Source organism: Cricetulus griseus, chromosome 2 (assembly GCF_003668045.3).
Source record: "Cricetulus griseus strain 17A/GY chromosome 2, alternate assembly CriGri-PICRH-1.0, whole genome shotgun sequence".
NCBI classification, from domain to species: Eukaryota; Metazoa; Chordata; class Mammalia; order Rodentia; family Cricetidae; genus Cricetulus; species Cricetulus griseus.
In genome coordinates this window covers 122,746,622-122,766,120 of record NC_048595.1, presented here as the reverse complement: position 1 = coordinate 122,766,120, position 19,499 = coordinate 122,746,622, and the positions used below count along the sequence as shown (strand labels likewise).

The 19,499-nt window shown below is 38.8% G+C and overlaps 1 protein-coding gene across 4 annotated transcripts in view; it reads left to right on the top strand.

Annotated features, from left to right (window-relative positions):
* Nucleotides 1–16,375, top strand: part of LOC100754734 (cytochrome P450 7B1) — a 155,815-nt gene extending 139,440 nt beyond the window's left edge. For all 4 annotated transcript variants that reach the window (XM_027403483.2, XM_035439955.1, XM_035439956.1 and 1 more), the window contains 2 exons: nucleotides 6,139–6,314; nucleotides 15,377–16,375. In XM_027403483.2, coding sequence (XP_027259284.1) covers nucleotides 6,139–6,314; nucleotides 15,377–15,673 — 473 coding nt within the window. In that variant the 3' untranslated portion in view covers nucleotides 15,674–16,375. The remainder of the gene's footprint in view (nucleotides 1–6,138; nucleotides 6,315–15,376) is intronic.
* Nucleotides 16,376–19,499: the final 3,124 nt, after the last annotated feature.

Below are 19,499 nucleotides of genomic sequence, written 5' to 3'. Positions count from 1 at the left end.
CTGGTAATCTGTGCAACACCAGAAACCTTCAAAAGTATAAGTAGGAGCCGGCCGTTGGTGGTGCACACCTTTAATCCCAGCACTCAGATGGCAGAGGCAAGTGGATCTCTGTGAGTTCCAGACCAGCCTGGTCTACAAGAGCTAGTTCCAGGACAGCCTCCAAAGCCACAGAGGAAACCCTGTCTTGAAAAACAAACAAACAAAAAAGTATAAGTGGTTAAATTATTTCAAAACTTAACTCCTCATCTGCTTCCACCCAACCAGTGTAACACAAATTAGTAAATGGCTCAGAGACTGATATTGGGGTTCAAACTTCAAGCTGAATATCAGAAAAGCAAAGTATCTGTCCACCAGCTCTCACCTCTAGCTCAGGCTGAAAGAGCTGATCCATGCATGAGCTCTTCACCAAGCCTCAGACTGTAACCTCTCCTCAGTGTGGCTGGAAAACAGATCCCTCCCTGAGACCTTGCTTCTGTCTCTTATACTTTCCTAATGCTGGGATTAAATGTGTGAGCTATAATTCTCTTTTAGACTGATTCACTCTTGTGTAGATTTGGGTGGCCTTGGACTCACAGAGATCCATCTATCTCTTAATCCCAAGTCCTAGTATTAAAGGTGTGTACCACCACCTCCTAACTTATGGATGCTGGGATTAAAGGTGTGTGCCTGGCTTCTATGGCTTGTGGCTGACTTTGCTTTCTGAATCCTCAGGCAAGCTTTAATATATGATAAATAGGATATCACTACAAACCAGTGCTTGTAGTTCTGGCACATTGTGAGAGTCATACTGACTCTCTGAATTTACCAAGCATGTCAAAAGGCTGATGTCATATCTTCTCTGACACAGAGTACAAAATGGTTACTGCAGCCTGAGGTACAGCCTGGAGTAGAGTGCTTGCCTAGCATGTACAAAAGCCTGGGTTGGATACCCAGCACCACCCATACACAACAAGAAAATGATAAAGTATGTATATGTATTTAAGGGGTTGTTAAAGTTTGGAAGAAGGATTAGATTTTTCTGCCTGAATGTTTTATAAAGGTTGAAATTAAAGGGGAGAAAACTTGATTTCAATGTGAAAAATACCTTTCCTCTAAAATAGTCTTTCAGAAAACTGTCATTATACACTCAGAAACTGTACATATCAGTCAAGCATGTCATATGAGCTGTAATCCCAGAGCCTGAGAGGCAAGGCAGGAAGATCATGAGTTCTAGGCCTGCTTGGACTAGAAAGGTTAACCCTGTCAAAGAAATAGGAAGAGAGAGAGGGAGGGAGGGAGGAGGGAGGGAGGGAGGGAGGGAGGGAGGGAGGGAGAAGGAGGGAGGAGGGAAAGGAGGGAAGGAGGGAAAGGAGGGAGGGAAGACAAGTTATAGCTAAGTGATAGAGAAGTTACCCAACATGTTCAAGGCCTTGGGCTCAATCCCCAGCAACACACACACACACACACACACACACACACACACACACACACACACACACACACTTAAATCCATGAAAACCTTATTTGAACTGTGTGCGTAGTGCAGGGACTGAGCACTTGCCTAACATGTGCAAGTCTGAGTCCCACCGCTTACACCTTAAAAAAAGAAAGTACATTGAGAAGAAAATTGCAAAATCAAGATGCTAAGAGTTAAGAGCTTTCCTAACAGTTAACTGGTAGATAATGCATATGCCGATTATGCTGATGGCATAGCTTGGGGACCAGTGAATGTGCTCAGTTAATAAAGTCCCCTGCCTCAACTCTGACAACCTGAGTTCCATCTCTGGGTTTCCATGAGGTAGACAGACCTTCACATATATGCACATTTGATCACGTGGGCAGACACACACACACACACACAGAGAGAGAGAGAGAGAGAGAGAGAGAGAGAGAGAGAGAGAGAGAGAGAGGAGGGAGAAGGGGGAGGGAGAGGGAGAATGATAGTACACATTAAAGTACTATCTTAGGATCCTCTTTGCTATATGTATTTTTCAATTTTGAATTCCCAGATTGCTGCATGAGTGCAGGTCAAATTCACTTGTTGCATTTCTATGTTCTAGCCACTGTGTCCCAGTGTGTTGAGCACAGTTAGACCTTAACAAAGTTTTGTTGAGCATATGTATGTTTAGCTTACATGTGTATAAATATATGGCAGAAACCAAAAATAGCAGAAACTAAAGCCTGTTTCTGCAATGCAGTGTGAAGGTAGGCATTTGTACCAATTCAGATTTATTTTTAACTTTATTTAAATACACAATTGTTGATCCAAAAATTTATGACTTTCCTTCAAATAATATATCAATTATCACAAATTCTTATTTACTTTCTCATCTGTCTAAAGAAGCTATATAAAGACACCCAAGTGTGTGTGTGTGTGTGTGTGTGCGCGCGTGTGTGTGCATCCTCAGCTGAGCTGCACTGCATCATGCCTTCTAGAGAACACCATTTTCATGTCCATTCCCTTCCCTTTCCTAGCTATTTTCTTTTTAAGACCATCCATGTGTTCAGCCCCAGTGACCATAGTGGAGCTGGCTGCTCATTTCGCTCCTGCCATCACTGCTATCCACTGATCACCATGGCTAATCAGATGGTACGCCAGCCTGCACCGATCATTAAGATGACCCAAATTAACAGTCCAGCCATGTCACAGTACATTCATTCCACATATACAGACATGGCCTAAGTATGAAGCAGAAACCTGCATGTGCTTATCTGTGTTTCCATTGTAGCTGGCTTTATTGATTATCATGATCTGCTTGGGCACTTAAAATCTGCAAATGGGAATCACTTGTGAATTCCTCCAAAGGCAAAGCAGATGTGCATTTTTCTCCCAGAAATTCTCTTCATTTGTCTTTTTCCTCCAGTTAGATTGTAAAACATCACAGATGAACACATGCCCAGCCCTCTACTTAAAAGGGACTTTTAATCTTATTAGTCATCTATCTTAAAAAAGAAATTCCTTTATCCTATCTGGGTAAACAAGTTATCTCAGGCTCAAAACTGTGAGTTCATCATCAAAATTCTGTGACCCAATTGTCTAGTAGATGGTCATCAGTAAAACTCAGTTCTTAACAGTTATACAAGCAGCTATAACTAACCACAGCTATGGCTATTTGCACCTTGCAATGCCTGGTGCAAATCTATCCCCCAAATATTTGCATTCTCAATAGTCATTTTTCTACAATACAGTCTAATAATTAGAGGGTCCTATTACTTGCTAAATGTTTGCATAAATTATCAATCCATTTTGCACAGTAAGTTTTATAAAACATTTACAGATAGAGATCATGTTTAATTAAAATTAACTTCCAAATGTAAGCCACGTGTGCACTAATGATTCACAGTGACCTTTTATTACCCATAGTCCCTTGTTTTGGATGGATGATTGACAGCTTGCTGTTTGGCTACCATGTTGAATTTTAGCTGACAAGACTTTTCATTTTAACTCAATTTGCCCGCCTATCACAAGCTGGTGGCAGGCCAGACCCCAGTCACCCAGCTTTGCCTCAGCAGCTTGCTCCAGTTCTCATTAGTACGCATTTATTCAGTGGGAATTGGAAGACAAATGCTTGAAGGCATGTGAACTAAGTATAGCAAATTAGGTTTAAAGACTGAATATTTATAAGTATATGGAAAGTTGTTTTTTTTAATTCTAGAGCAAATTGAGAACCAAGTGCTAGCTTTAGTATAAAAGAAATGAAGATAGAAGGGGGACAATTCTAAGAATAAAAATACTATAAGCTTTTTCTTTCCATTTTGGAAATATGTAAAATCTCTCTGACAACACCTTATCAAATAAAAACCTGGCTTCTCTTTCATGGAATGCTTGCACAATGAAGTTTAGCATCTCATGTGCAAGAAGGGAAGGGGAAAAAAATGAGGGTCATGTTCATTTGTTGCTTGGTTATCCCTTGGTATGTTTTAAACTGCCTTGTTTGTTCGGCACTAGCACAGAAACAGATGTTGCTCTACCGTGCAGGATAATTTACTGTACCTCCTGGTGTAGCATGGAAGTCCTTCCAGGGCCCAGCTGGTCTGTCAATGGCACTGGCTGGTGTCTGCTCAACTATGACAACTACAAGGAGAAGCTGCAGGTTTTTTTTTTTTTTCATTGTGCTATTGTCATTCTTCTCAACATATAGTTCTGCCCATGTTCATTCTGGGGCTGGTAGAAATGCTGTTGGCTTTTGTGTCCCGATGCTGTACTGCAGACCCTATAAGCTACCCTCTCCACTGGCGATAATAACACAACTCATTACTTTTGTCGCCTAATGATTATCGGCATGATCGCTCAGAGCAACAGCCAACCTCGTCTTGCACACATAACTGGTACTGGAAGGTAAAACAGATTTGTCACTTATGATCTGACTGCTGAGCCACACTTTCAGCTCCATTAGTGTGATTAACTTCTGCATAAGATATGCTTGCCCAATTGTCATTTGTGATACTGCAGTGGGCACAAGCTGCCATGCTTCCCAAGAGCACACCAGCCAATCGGATATGACCGTGTTATTCAGACTGTTAAATGCTTACCCTGTCACAGCAGCCACCCCAAGCATTATTTTGCTTTTGTATTTCTTCTCCCCCCACCCTACTGGACTTGCTGTGTGTACAGACTATTACATATGTCAGCTACTATTTCATACCACATGTTAAAATGATGCTATGCTATTGTTGGTCCAACAGGGCCAGCAGCAGGACATGGGAAGTGGATCCTGGATTTTCACCATAGAAATGTTGGTTGTTGGGGTCTTGCCAGCCGAATTTGTCGTGTCAGGTGCCTTGTGGCTATCTGCAGTAGGGTCCATGTTCCAAAACCAAAGTTCTCTTCTAGCCTTATCACCAGCAAACCGATTTGACTCTGCCTGATTAGAATAACGAAGGCAGTCTAAGAGAATATGCACAGCCTCACTATACGTCACATTGAATAACCACACTGTCCACACAGAGCTGACCGCAGCCTCATTTCTTTAGACAAATGCACGCTTAAGGAAAAACCTCCTGGGAGAAGGCACCCAAAGCTACTTCATGTCCCTGTGCAAGTTGTTCATGGGTTTACATTTTACCAAAGTAATGTTTATTTCTCTGTTTTTCTGTATACAAGCCACCACTAATGGGTCTGCCTTTAATAATCTAGTAACTGGGGACTGGCTATGCCAGAATTGTGCTCGGCACCAAGAAACCAGGCTCTGAACATGTGTATGTGTGTGTGAGGTTTCTAAATTGCAAGTCATAAACACAATCATTTATTACCATGTGAAAGGGGGAAGCTCCATTTGGAGCTCTTTCACATTGCTGATTAGAAAGAATCAACCTTTATATTCCAGGATCCATTCACGCTGGTGGAAACACAGTCAGTTTTGATTATGAAGGGAGAGATGCAGCCCTAGACAGGAGCTACACACTGATATGCATGCTATCAGAATGATTTATGCAAATTATGCATATTATTCCCAAAGGAATTCCTCCTCAAACTGCCAGGATAAATCGCCGGAAATTAGCCATAAAATCTGTCGTGCTAGGAGCAAAAGGTGAAGGCCACAGGGATAGCAAGGACATTCGGCTTCTGGAATCTTCCAGGATATGATGATGGTGAATGTTATTCTCCCTGGATAGTGAGAAAAAAAGAAATGTGGTTTTCCTCCGAATCCTATAAAAATGTGTTCCTTTGAAAATTTTCCAGCAAGTGCTGACTCATTTTATTTACAGCTGGTGTAAGAGAAATTAAGTGTTAAGCTGTCTCCAAGTGCATCGACTACAATTACTTTGCTGTTAACTGCCTAAGTGCTGGTGAGTGGCTAAGCCTGGCTTTAAAGGCTTTGCTCCTCTAAAGACTGGTGCAGTAACCCTCCAGTAGTGTGCTGGGAAGGGAGGGGGTGGTAATAGATTCATGTGACTATGTTCGTGAGTAGTCTTTCTCACTCCTTTCCTCACTCCATAGACAGCACAGCTACCTCCTGCCTGTGAATCATCTAACGATGTTGGGACAAAGCCACCACGTTCTTTAGGTACACAGCCTCATTGACTCTCTTGGGTCTCAATGGGTGTGACAAAACTATTTTCCTACCAGGCAACATTGTTGGTAATGAGTCCTAACAGCCAACAGAGATTGCTTCTCCCAGCACTCAGGCTACAAGAGCTGTTGTTTGTTTCCTTCAGAAAGCACCATCTTCGAGGTCATGCGGCTGTGCTCGTACTCCACCATCATCCGGGAAGTTGAAGAGGATATGACTTTGAACTTGGAGACTAGCAGCTACCATGTGAGGAAGGGGGACTTCGTAGCTCTCTTTCCTCCCATCCTACACATGGACCCAGAAATCTTTGAAGCTCCAGAGGTAAATAAGCCTCATGTTGGTTATCACTTCTGCCCCGTAGCAAGCTCACTCCTCCCAGTCCTTCAGAGCACTTTCATTGGAGATTTGAGGCAGCTTGGTGATAATTTCTGTATTGCCCTCTAATAGAAAGACTTTTGCCTTTACAGAAGGTTATTTTTTCCCTAAGAATCTGCCTTTGACAGGTTGTGTAATCAGTGAACAAAAATTTAGGTAAGTCTAAATGCTGCTTAATTCAAATGAAATGGACATTTTACGTTCATCACCATTACTTTTAGCAACTGAATGAGTCTCTTTGACAAGAAATTACTGAAACTTATTGACAAGTGGCATAAAAAATTAAATAACAATAACTAGATTGCTAAGGATTTCCAAAGTGAAGCAGACTTCGATCTCCAAATACCACCATTACTATAGTTAGGAGCAAATAGTAGTTAAGCCCTTTCAGTTAAAGGTATGTGCCCCTGCTTGATCAATTAGCATGGCACTATGAACTTCCAATTGTAAAGCGGCTGCTCTCCGGTGAAGCTCTGAGGGTAATTGTGTCATCTCCTTGTATTTTTTTTTTCTGAAGCTGGAGTTAATGAATATCAAAGACTGGAAATTAATCCACCCTGGTTCATCCCTTAATACCACTTCAGAGAGTCACCCCCTGCATGCAAATTGAGCTGAGTTACATTCTGCTTGTGCTTTGCATGAAGTGATGCTGCTGACTTGTGATATTTACCATCCACCTCTGTAAAAGGAAACTTCTGACCTCCTTTCAAACACTTCATAGATGAAACACTTTTAAATACAGGTTTTATGATAGATATTCTGCAGCTAACCTGAATTACATTTTTGAATATAGGAAATTAATAAGAGAAAGGACTTCAAAAATGGCATGGTTTTATTTTTTTAACCAGCAAAGCCAGTTTCTTATTATAGGAGAAAGTGCAGTTTCTTAGGTAGTTATTATACAGACAATGACAGCGAAGAGTATTTAGAGTTTCAGCCAATGAACGAGCATTCTTCAGAGAACAAGCTGCATCTCTACATTTGTGAATAATTGCAGTTGTTAGTGTATACTCGATAAATAGCATGGCTGAAATTAATATCTGACAAATGTTTGTGAAAGTTAAAATAGCAAAACTTCCCCTTACAATTTTTTACTTCTGCTTAGGGCTTTCTTTGTGATTATTCAATTAGGAGCAGAGTTTATTGTTTATATCATCGTAGTTAAATCAGAATTATTGTTGTCATCAAATAAGAAATGTTCTCCAGACTTCTGCCACCTTTATGGACACCTTTCTTTATGCTTTTCCCACCTCTCACTCTTCTATCCCCCTTTAAAAAATCTGATTGATAACTTTAAGAATTCAAAAGCCAAAATTATACATTAAAAGTGTTAGGGTCAGGCATGATGGTACGAAGGCCATCATATCACTGTGTGCTTCAAGCCAGCCCTAACTACACAGTACATTACTAGCCATCCAGGGCTACATAGTGAGATGACCCCCCTCTCTCTCCCTCCCTCTCTCTCTCTCTCTCTCTCTCTCTCTCTCTGTCTCTCTCTTTCTCTCCTTCTCTCTCTGTCTCTCTCTGTGTCTCTGTCTCTGTCTCTCTCTTTCTCTCTTACACACACACACACACACACACACACACACACACACACTCACAAAGAAGGAAGAAATTATTAAGTGTTGATTAAGGAGTAGTGGTGCACATCCAAAATGTGGCATTTGGCAGGTTGGTACAGGAAATTAGCTAGTTCAAACCAAGCCTTGACTTATAGAAAAACTGAGAGAGAAAGATGGGGATAGTCAAGAGGAAGCTAGGGAAGGAAGTGGATTAAGGAAAGGGGCTGAGTTTTATATTGCCCTGTGGAATGCAGACATTACCCAATGACATTAATAGTAAACAAAAGGTTTTCCTCATACTAAATAAAAATTTAATTTTGTGAACAGTAATTTAAAATTATTAGGATAGCTCTAAGGAGACTTAGTGAGTCTATTATTTAGTAGGTTTTAGTATTATTCGGTTATACCTAATTTCTTTTAGAAATGGACAATTTTTGCTACAGTGTTGTTTTCTTGAAATTAGTTGTGGAATGATGATCATTCTTTGTACAAAAACAAAAATATGATTTGGAACCATTTCTATCTAATTTTGCCGGCTATTATTATTTATTCTATAAATATCCACTCAGCACTTACCACTGTCAGGTAGCACATAAATGTATTTTCTTTGATTCTTGTTAAGATGGCAATAAGAAAACACAATAGAAACTCAGGTTTCAGATGCCCATGCGAAACCACCATCTACGAGCAGTAATGAAAAGTCTAAAAGTCATATGGGCCATTTGTCACTGAAGTCCCTGGACCTGAGTCTAGAAGAGACCCCTACTCCTCACTATAGACTTTATATCTTTCAAACTTTGATTAGGAAGACTAGGAATTACAAGTAGAAGAGAGGCAATAACTGAGCAAAAAAAAATAAATAAGAGCTCCAAATGCAAGTTTACTAACTCTTGGGAGACATAACTGGGATCCTTAACCCAACATGGGCTCTTAGGAGACTAGAGTGTACTTTCAGAACATCTGAACAATACTTTCCAAAACTTGTCCTGTTTCTCCCTTACATGTTCATCCCTGTACTTGTACCTCTCTGCTCCTGAAAAGCTCTACATTAATTATTTCTTTGTTCTGGGAAACCCTACCACCCTTACTTGCCTACCTAGAAAATTCCAAGTTCCTCAACAATAAACATCTTTGTCATCTCCTCTTGGAAAAAATGTGCAATTTCCATCAAATTTGTGAGAATGTGTCATTGTTCATTTGTCACCTTTGTGTCCTTTTGCTATTGTACATGCCCACGGGATATTACTACCTTTCAAATTTCAAGTATTTTGCAGCTACTTACTCAAGTGTCATCCTACCAACAGGATACTATCCATGTAAAGTAACTAAGGAGATATAAAGATGAGTGAGTGCAATGAAAATATACATCAGTTAAGACAGAGAGGTACACACTGAAATATATACTAGATGCAAATAGATTAAATTAACTAGTAGCTTGAGCTTAAATATAGTCATACTACTAAGAATGGTAAGAACAATGGTGAAAGAACACCTGAGGGGGCTGGAGAGGTGGCTCAGTCATTAAGTACACTTACTGATCTTGCAGAGGACCCAGGCTCAGTGCCCAGCACCTACATGGATACTCACAACCATCTGTAACTCCAGTACAGGTGACTTACCTCTGATCTTGTCAGGTACTAGACATGCATGTGGCATACATAAAATAAAATAAAGTAAATCTTTAAAAAAAAAAACACTTTTTAGAAGACCCCTAGAAGGCATCTAAATGGCATGGCTGGGCAACTCACTCTTAAGCCTTTGCAAACACTAAGAATAGCTTTTAAAGATGTTATTTAAGTGGGTTTTAAAGAACATGAAAACTTGACTTTGAGATGAAACAGAATTTCAAATATCCAGAAAAGTAAAGTTGAAAGCTACAAGGGATAAACAAAATGTGTTCTGAAATCTAATCTGGCCTGTAAGCCACCACCATGTAACTAGTGTATGAAGGATTATTCTTTCTCTCAATAAATATGGGCTGCTTATCTTGTGATATCTCATATTTGAATGGCTCTTGCCAGTGTGTGAAAACGTACAGGCAAATGAAACATACAATGGGAGTAAAACAAGGGAAGCAGCCCTCCTTGACTCACTCTTTAGAGGTAAGACATTCTATCCTGCAAAGTCCAGATGATTCGTTAATTACCTAGCAATGATTTGCTTGTTAAAGTTTTTCTAAGGTCTTCCTTAAATTCCCCACTGTTATAGGCCAGAAATCCTATAACTGGCCATCAAGTAATGGGAAGGGAATGGTGATAGTTTCTCTTCTAACAGAAACCATGGAGCTATGTAGAGTGAATGAACGCCTCAGGTCCATTTTTCTAGGTCCAGGCGTGAAACATGTTTACAGTATTAGGCTGTAGAGAACAGGCAGCATTTTTGAAGATGTCAATGAGTCACCATCACCATGCAGCTTCTGAGGTAAAGACAAAGCAAAGTGACATTAGAAGCACAGCATATTCAGACTATTCCAGAAAAGCTCTGCTACTAGAAGGTCTTGTTAAACCTCATGCAGTGTGTCCCCATCTTCAGAAGGTTGTGGGTGTAACAAAATGCTAAAGAGTTTGAAAGCCCTTGGAAAAAAGTACTCTCCATCACTGTGGAAACTTCAATGTCAGAATTATTTTAATTATCATCACTGTTCTTTGAATAGACCTGTTATTACAGGTGAATAAGTACTATAAATAAATGATTATTTATCTTAAACAATAATAGATTGTGCTTTCAGTAGAGTTCAAGGATGCTAACACAAAGTGACCTTCTCTTTTCCCAGAAGTACTTTGATAAAATAACAGTGCCACAAAAATAAAAGGTCCCCTTGTCTTTATTGTTTTCAATATAGGCCTTCCCACATGGCTTTTTTTTTTTCTCATAGCCAGGTACTTTATATTAAGGGAGTTTCTGCCATGCCATCACAATGACTTTTCACATCTATCACACTGAAACCCTTAGTGTCCTGGTGAAACAGTTTTGAAATCCCTAACCTGTAATATTCATTAATTGTCTCTGGTATAAACACTACTATATTGGGGAGGTAAGACGTTACCAACATAAAGACTCTGATAGAGAGCATGGGACAGTTGTACACAACCTCTCACAAGCTAGTACTAGCTGGTAACAACTCATGACTGATTCGAACCCAGATCATGAAGGTAAAAAAGAACTTCTCTGCAATGTCATCCTATCTCCTGGAAGACTAGAATCCAAGGGCAGCACTAGAGTCCTCTTAACTTTTCCAAACACTGAGAAGTTTTGTTTGCTTGTTTTCACTACTAGGAAGTTATATATTTTGTCTAATTTAGAATTCCTACACTCAAGTCAAGAACTGAGTGAACTAAAGATATGAACATATTAAGTATTCCCCCCCACACAAGCAGGGCTGTACTTTATGCCTGTGTATTAGCAATGCCGCTAATACAGGAAACACTTGTTTTAAAAAGTCCATTGAACTGAACTAAACATAGTATTAGGAAAACATAAATGAGGTTGCTAAGCAATTATCTTCTGACATATACATTAAAAGTTCCTCATGATCCAGAAAAGTGTATCTCCTATCTAGACTGGAGTTTTTCAAGTCCATCAGTGTTGTACCATTTCTGCTATTTGTACACTCCGAATTTGTAGGCACATCTCATTCTCCGTATACTCACGTTCACATTCTGTATCTATCTTTTCTTCAAAAACATGAGTATTGCTTTAAAAATAGGCATTACTGTCCTTTGTGCATTCCAACAAGCATATGTGGAACCCTGCCATGGAAGTGCCATTGTGTTGGAGGCTGTGAAAACGCAGAGGTAGACTAAGGAGATGCCAGGAGATTCCCCCACTCTGCCATCTTCTGCAAGGTGGTTCTAGTTGCACTTAGACTTCATTATCTTTGCATGATGAGGTCCAGAGAAAGACTGATTACAAGCCACTGGTTTCTGTGCCACTTTCTTTCCAAGCAAAGGAATTCTAGAGGGCCCACAGACTTTTTTCCCTCTGTACCACTGGCCAGATTGCTTCAAATCCTCTGGCCCAAGTCAATGAGAGTTTGTTACACAATTCAGTGAATGTGCTCCCCTCCAGGACATTATAGTAGAACACCTAGTGGGCAGTAGGCAGATCTGGTATCTTTCACACCCACTCCTGTTTCCAACACCCTAAGGTCACTCAGAGGCTTTAATACTTGTGATTAGTACTGAGTGAAACTTGCTAGCTTACCTTTGCTTTACGTTACTGTTATCCCCAATGGCTCAGGTGAGATTATAATATGCTTCCCTTAAGGGGTTGAAACTGAACTAACTCCCTAATGGAGATCATAGGTTTTCCTGACATGGATCTGTCTGGGTTCTCCATGTATAGGCTGTGGAACAAACGAAATAAATAACTATTCAAATTTATTTTAAATTTTATTCAAATTTGTATATTTATGTTCTCACGATGACATGCACAGAGCAAATGCTACTACTGATATTTTCCCTTTTAGTTTTACTAAATATGCAATAAAGTGGAAATTTCTGAGATATTAATTCTGAGGAAATTAAGACAGTGTGACAGAAAATTGGAAGAGTAAACTTAGTGATTGTCTAGAAGTTTGAGGGAGATGCCCTAGCCTCCTAGAGGGTCATGGAGAAGAATCTGGGCAACCTTGTTAGCTTGAGGCTTATTTTACATTATCTGGATACTGTAAAGTCATAACTTATGGGAAGTTTTCTTTTTTGCTTTTTCTGACACAAACACTAGAACTATAGTTAATTTTTTCTATGATTGTGGTTTTTTTCTCCATTTTTTATTTACACTAGAAACAAGATTGTTTTACATGTCAATCCCAGTTCCCTCTCCATCCCTCCTCCCCTGCCCTCCACTAACACCATACCTATCCCATACCAATTCTGCTCCCCAAGGAAAGTGAAATCTTCCATAGGGATCTTCAGAGTTGTCATATCCTTTGGGATAAGGCCTAGGCCCTCCCCCATGTGTCTAGGCTGAGGGAGTATCCCTCCATGTGAAATGGGCTCCCAAAGTCCATTCCTATGCTAGGGATGAGTACTGATCTACTACAAGAGGCCCCATAGATTTCCGAGGCCTCCACACTGACATAGGATTGTGTTTTATGTCAAAATATACTTAAGCTGTTTGGCCTTAGCAGGAAGCTGTAGGAAAGAGCGTTTATTGTCTTAAATTGGTCAACAGGAAGAAAAATGCAACAGTGGTGAGTTCAGAAAGGTAGGCATGAGCCCCTAAGATGGAAGAAGTTCACCAGGGGAGAGTTTCATGTAACACCTCTCTTTCTCTAGAACACTGTCCACAGAGAATACCACTGTGCTTACTGTAGAGGCGAACAGATTTTCCATTCTGCATTGGTTAGATCTCTTTGGATACATTCCATAACAGTGGTAAAATATATTGCTATTCAAGTATGTTTAAAGTATCACTTGTTAGGAAATAAAACAACTATAAAATGCTAAATAATTTTGTCAGCGTCATTGTACTGATTTTCCAATTTGGGATAGAGTAGGAACTGTTCAAAGTTTTTCAAAGCTCAAATACTTAACAAATAAATTATTATAGATTAGCTAAGGTAAACCCAATACTGATAAAGGAAATGATTAGCCTGATATTACCAAATTTGCCATTAAAATAGTTCAAACATTTATGATGTATTCATAATTTATTCACATTATAGAATTTCACCATAACCTGAAATGTGTTGGATCTGACTTACTCTAAGTTGACTTCATGTAGTTTACATCAAAACTGTGGTTGAGCAGATCTAATGAGCTTCAACTATCATAAATAATTGGTCATCTTTACTGAAGCAATGAGCATTAATCTAATTGATGGTTTAATGGAGGACTTAAATACGGTCACTCAGTTTCCTTTAACAAAGTCAAATGAGAGTTGAGCCAGGATGTTTTGGCAGCATGGCAAAATTAAGGCTGCAAGTCAACTACCCTAAATAAACCAGCTCTCTGATTTTCTGTAGCAAGTAGCATAACTTATTTAAGAAAATATGTCAGAAATGCCTGTTACCTAGAGTTAGTCCAAGAAGAGTACATTCCAATAGAAATGTCATAGGGGAAATTCACATTAACATATAAAAAACCTGTTTTGCAGCTTAGGTTCTCTCTAGGGCTTTGTTTGAATCATCTTATTTTCTGTCTCTTTAATCCATACATAAGCACTGAATCCAAAATTCAGGATACTCATTTATTAATAGATAGTTGGGAGGATAAATGAAAACCAAAATGTGGCTGCTGAGATGTATTACTTCATAGAAACAATGGCAGCATATACCTATAATTGATATGTCAAAGGTCTATATATAAAGAGCCATCATAGAGGACAAAAACGGAGATAGATGGAACCTTGGTGATTAAAAAATCTCACTGGAATCACTGTGATTTGAGTACTGAGTGATCCTTCCAAAACTCACCCTGAAATCTGAATGCCCTGTTGGTGGTTAGGTTGTTGGGTAAGGCCTTTGACTTGTCAGTTATCACTCTCTGAACACCATATTGGCTACCAGAAAAGTTGGTTATTATAATTATATACTGCCTCTCTTATTTTTACTCTTCCAAATGCACTAGCTCACTCTGTCATTTTCTATTGTGAGGAACAGTTCAAGGCCCCATTAGCACCAGGCTATTAGGCCTTTGGACTCTAGAATCATGAGCCAAAATAAACTTCTTTTCCTTATCAATTACCCAGCACAGATGTTACGATAAATCTTCCCGCCAAAGCCGCCAGAGCCCCACTGCCACTTGTGTGCTTTACGCCAGCTGCCCGCCCAAGTTAGGGCCCGAATTAATACACAGAGAGACTTGTATTAGATACAATGCTGCTTGGCCAATGACTAGGATTCTCATCTGTTAGTTCAGTCTTAATTATCATAAATCTATATATTTTATAAGACTTATCTTATCGGATGCCTTATTAGCGTCCCTCCTTGCCAGTGGATCACATTGGGCCACTGGAGGAAGAGCAGAGGTGAAAAAGGGAACTTCTTGTTTCTCCTCTCTTAAATATGTGTCTCCTGGCTATGTCACTTCCTGCCTGGAACATCATTTCTCTACTACATTTCCCAGAATCCTCTTTGACTCCTAGTCCTGTCTAAATGCTGTTTCACTGGCCAAACAGAGCTTTATTCAACAATCAATAAGATAAACATACACAGTACATTCCCCATCACACAGAATACTAAGTAAGAAAAGACAAGAGAAATGTGAATAAAAAAGAGTAGTAGTTTAGGTAATTGGATATAGGTGTCCCTCTAACATCTGAATTTTTTGAAAGTTTGAGCATGACTTTCACATATTCAAGTTTTACTTCCTCCTCTATGTTTTCAGACAAAAAGCAACCTTACACAACAAGACAGACAAGGAGAGATGGCAACCTAGTAGACCTAACTCAAATCAGTTCATGTAAAATTTTAATACTAACAATGTCTGTTATTCTTTATAGGAATTTAGGTTTGATCGGTTCATAGAAGATGGCAAGAAGAAAAATACCTTTTTCAAAGGAGGAAAAAAGCTGAAGTATTCTGTCATGCCATTTGGACTTGGAGCCAGCAAGTGCCCAGGACGATATTTTGCAATTAATGAACTAAAACTACTGATAGCTTTACTTTTAACTTATTTTGATATAGAAATAACTGACAACAAAACCATAGAACTAAACTACAGCCGTTTGTTGTTCGGTGTTCAGCATCCCAATTCTGACATCCAATTTAGGTACAAAGTAAAGTCTTGGAGAAGCTGAATGGATGACAAAAGCTTATCAGAGTGAAGCTACATGTGCTGAGCAATTTGGTTGCTGTACTCCTGAAAATTTAACTACTATGCTTGTTTGTTTGAAAACAGCAAATTTATGTTTGATCTGAGAGCAATTCAGTTTGTTCTTGGTCAAAATGCCTGTCATAAAATTAAGTAGGGTGGCGGAATAAAAAAAATGCCATGCCAATCATTTCAGGATAAGTTCAAAGTAACAATTTCAACTTTGTACTTACTATGCTTTTTATCGTTTCTCCTGAATGTGCTTCTCCAGTGATAAATTTGGCCTTGGGTGATTTTTTTAGTTGCTGAAATCCTCTAATATGATTTTATGTACTGCTGGAAAAGTGTACCATTGGACAGTCTAATAGTTTTCAAATTCTCAAGGGAGAAAGAAATTAGTTCCCATGAGTTATATTGTATGAAAATATTCCCTTCCCTTCAAGTAGAGTCTCAATAATGTCTATATCACCAGGGTACCTTTGCATTAAATTAGTTTCTCAATAGATTAAATGTTCCAACTTCCCTTCAATATTTAATCATTAATAAATGCTCTTTATAACTTTGTATTTTACAGTTCAATAGAACAAAATTTCTTGTTATATGAAACCTCTCGCGTTCAAGTTAGATACTGTTAAAATTTAATATATAAGAAAACCCAAAGCCTATTATATATGCAGAGATTGCTCTAGCCATTGTATTGGATTTATTTTAAAGGGAAAGACTGAAATCATTATAGCATTGATGGTGATATTGGTGTTTAGTATATACAATAGTATATAACATTGCAATGTATCCTTTATTCAATGTTTCCATTTATATAAACTGAGAAATTAGGTGGCATTATTTATCCACAACTTTTTGGACTTGGAGATTAGTTGTGTTATTTAGCACTATCACACTAAACTATACAAATAATTCCATATCACACAATACAGTCTATATCAGTGATTAAAAGATTTCTACTATCAAGTTTCCCAGTGATTGACATTTGGCATAAATGGAGATACAAAATGCAAACTCACAGGGCAAATAATTAAGTCAGATTAATTCATGCTGCATTAATTAGAAATTCTAATGCTTTGGAAATTTTCTGTTTTGTTAGAAAGAAAATTGATTTAAAATAGCACCCTAAAATACTTATCATACTAGGTAAATAGCATTTTTTTCTCCTTCTTAGAGCACATGATGATTGAATCCTGCTCACATGAAGGCATACTGGCATGAATTCTGTCTTGGCTTGATTGAAACAGTCTTTATTCTAAATTTCCATCCTTTAAAAAATGAAAATAGCTATATGTAATTATATAAATTCACAGAATACAAAGTCAGGTTATGGCTTATAAAAACAATGTGGAATGACTAGACCAACCCAAATGATTAAATCAACCCTGCCTGATACTTAACACCTGTTGTAAGAACATATTGAGATATATTGTCTTAGCAATTTTTACCATACAGTGCTCTATTGTTTGCTATATTCACAAGGCAATGTACTAAAACCCTTATCCAGCCTACCCGAACATACACAAAAAAAACCCATATTCTTCCTGGCTAAGAGCTTTGGCTTTGGGGGTTTTTTGTTCTGTTTTGTTTTGTTTTGTTTTGTTTTGAGACAGAGTTTCTCTGTGTCGCTTTGGAGCCTATCCTGGCACTCGCTCTGGAGACCAGGCTGGCCTCGAACTCACAGAGATCTGCCTGCCTCTGCCTCCCGAGTGCTGGGATTAAAGGCATGCACCACCAACCACCAACGCCTGGTTGTTTTCTTGTTTTTTGTTTTTGTTTTTGTTTTTGTTTTTGTTTTTTGCTTTTTGATCATTTCCTCCCTACACTTCCCCTGCCCAAATAATTACTATTTCACTCTGTGCCTTCATAAGTTCGATTATTTTGAATTTTGTATATTCTAAATTTTTCTTGCTAAGACAAGAACATAGTGATCAATGGTAGCCTGGGGAGAAAAGAATTTTTGGAGGTCAGATATCCAAATCATAACACATTTTGGGGGGAAATCAAGGCCAGAACTCAAGGCAGGAACCTGATACAGAAACCACAGAGAAATACTGAATACTGGCTTGCTTACTGGCTCATTCCTAGCTAACTTTCTTATTAGCCAAGGTCCACCAGCCCAGAAATGGTACTGCCTACAAGCCCTGGACCCTGCCATATTAATCATTAAAGCAATCTTTCACAGATATGGCCATGGGCATCTGATGAAGGCAATTCTTCAAGTGAGGTTCCTGCTTCCTAGATGCTCTAGGTTGAACAAAGATGAAATTAAAACTAATGCATGAGGTAGAGCCCATGGTATTAGTCTGTCTCTGCTTGGTTTTACTTAATATTTTCTAAATCTCTCTATGATGAATCAAATGATAGAATTTATTTTTTATGGCCAAGCAATATTCCATCATGTGGATTACCACATTGCCTTTATTCAAAGGCTGTGTCTAACCACCCCTACCTCCTCCAAACAATCCATGACTCCCCTCATTCTCCTGAGAACAAAGAACATGTGTGACATGCCATCATCAGGCCTGTCTGACACTCTTCCTTCTGGGAGTCTCTCTGGTTGATTTTGAGCCACCAACTTGTCAGCACTCAAATTTCCCATCTCATGGAATTTCTAAGTTCAGTGGTTGCATTTTTCAGTTGATAATTTTTTTCTGCATTTCTTCCTGGCCATATTTCGTAATATCTTGTTCCTTTAATGTAACTTCACTATCCCTTTAAAGGTAGTCAGCCTGGCTTATATTCTGCACCTGGCATCTCCAACCATTCCTGTTTTATGTGTATGATTCTGTAGTCCCCTTTACTGCAGAGCTTCTGGTGGCTAAATTACTGAGCCTATGTTCTTTGGAATTTTACTTCTGAAAAATGTTTCTAATCTGAGCTTGATGATCATTCCTCAATGTATAATTTGTGATTGATTTTGTCTTACTGTTTATGTTTCTGTCTAATTCAGATTGCTGGGAATGCTCAACTGGAATATTTGGGAGGAGACATGGTATACTGCTAAGTAACTGTGAATTCCAGCCTTAAATAAAACACTGTTATTAAGGACGTTTGTTTTGCTTGGGGTGTTTGTTGTTTTGTTGTATGTTTGCTTGTTTGATTATTTGTTTGTTTGTGAGGCAGGGCCTCATTTTGTAGCAAAGATATGCCTCACAAAGGTATGCCTGTCTCTGCCTCCTGAGTGCTGGAATTAAATGGGATACTTAAAACCCATGATCAGGAACAGGCAGGAGAGACATTTGATTGTTTTTTGTTTGTTTGTTTGTTTCAACCAGAAACTGATTAAGACATGCAAATATGTCTAATCCTGCACTGTGGAGCAACATTTCTAGTCTATTTACCAAGTATGTTGGCTCTGAAAATTACTGACTTGTGCAGAGGTCTTGGATTTACAAATCATTTATGCACATGCACACATATGTAGGCTTATGCCATGTTGAGCCCTAGACTTTCTTGTCTACCTAACACAAAGCCCAGTCTATTCCATTTGTATTAGGATATGTGGACTGTCTTCATGTCTGAATGGAGATCCTCCATATTGCAAAATTCAACAAGCATGATGTTGCAGAAAAAAATCAACAAGAATTATTGCATTCTAACTTCTGCTTCATATGTAGTTAAAATGTATATGCAAATTTAAAATAAAATGGCTAAAGAAATATTATATGAAATAATTAGAAGAAAGCAAGGCACATAACTGCATCCCCAGCTTTTGGGAGGCTGGGGTAGGAGGAACCTAGGTTCTTGGACTAAGTAGTGAAACCTTGATTTTCACAACCAAAAAAAAGAAGAAAGGAAGGAAGCAA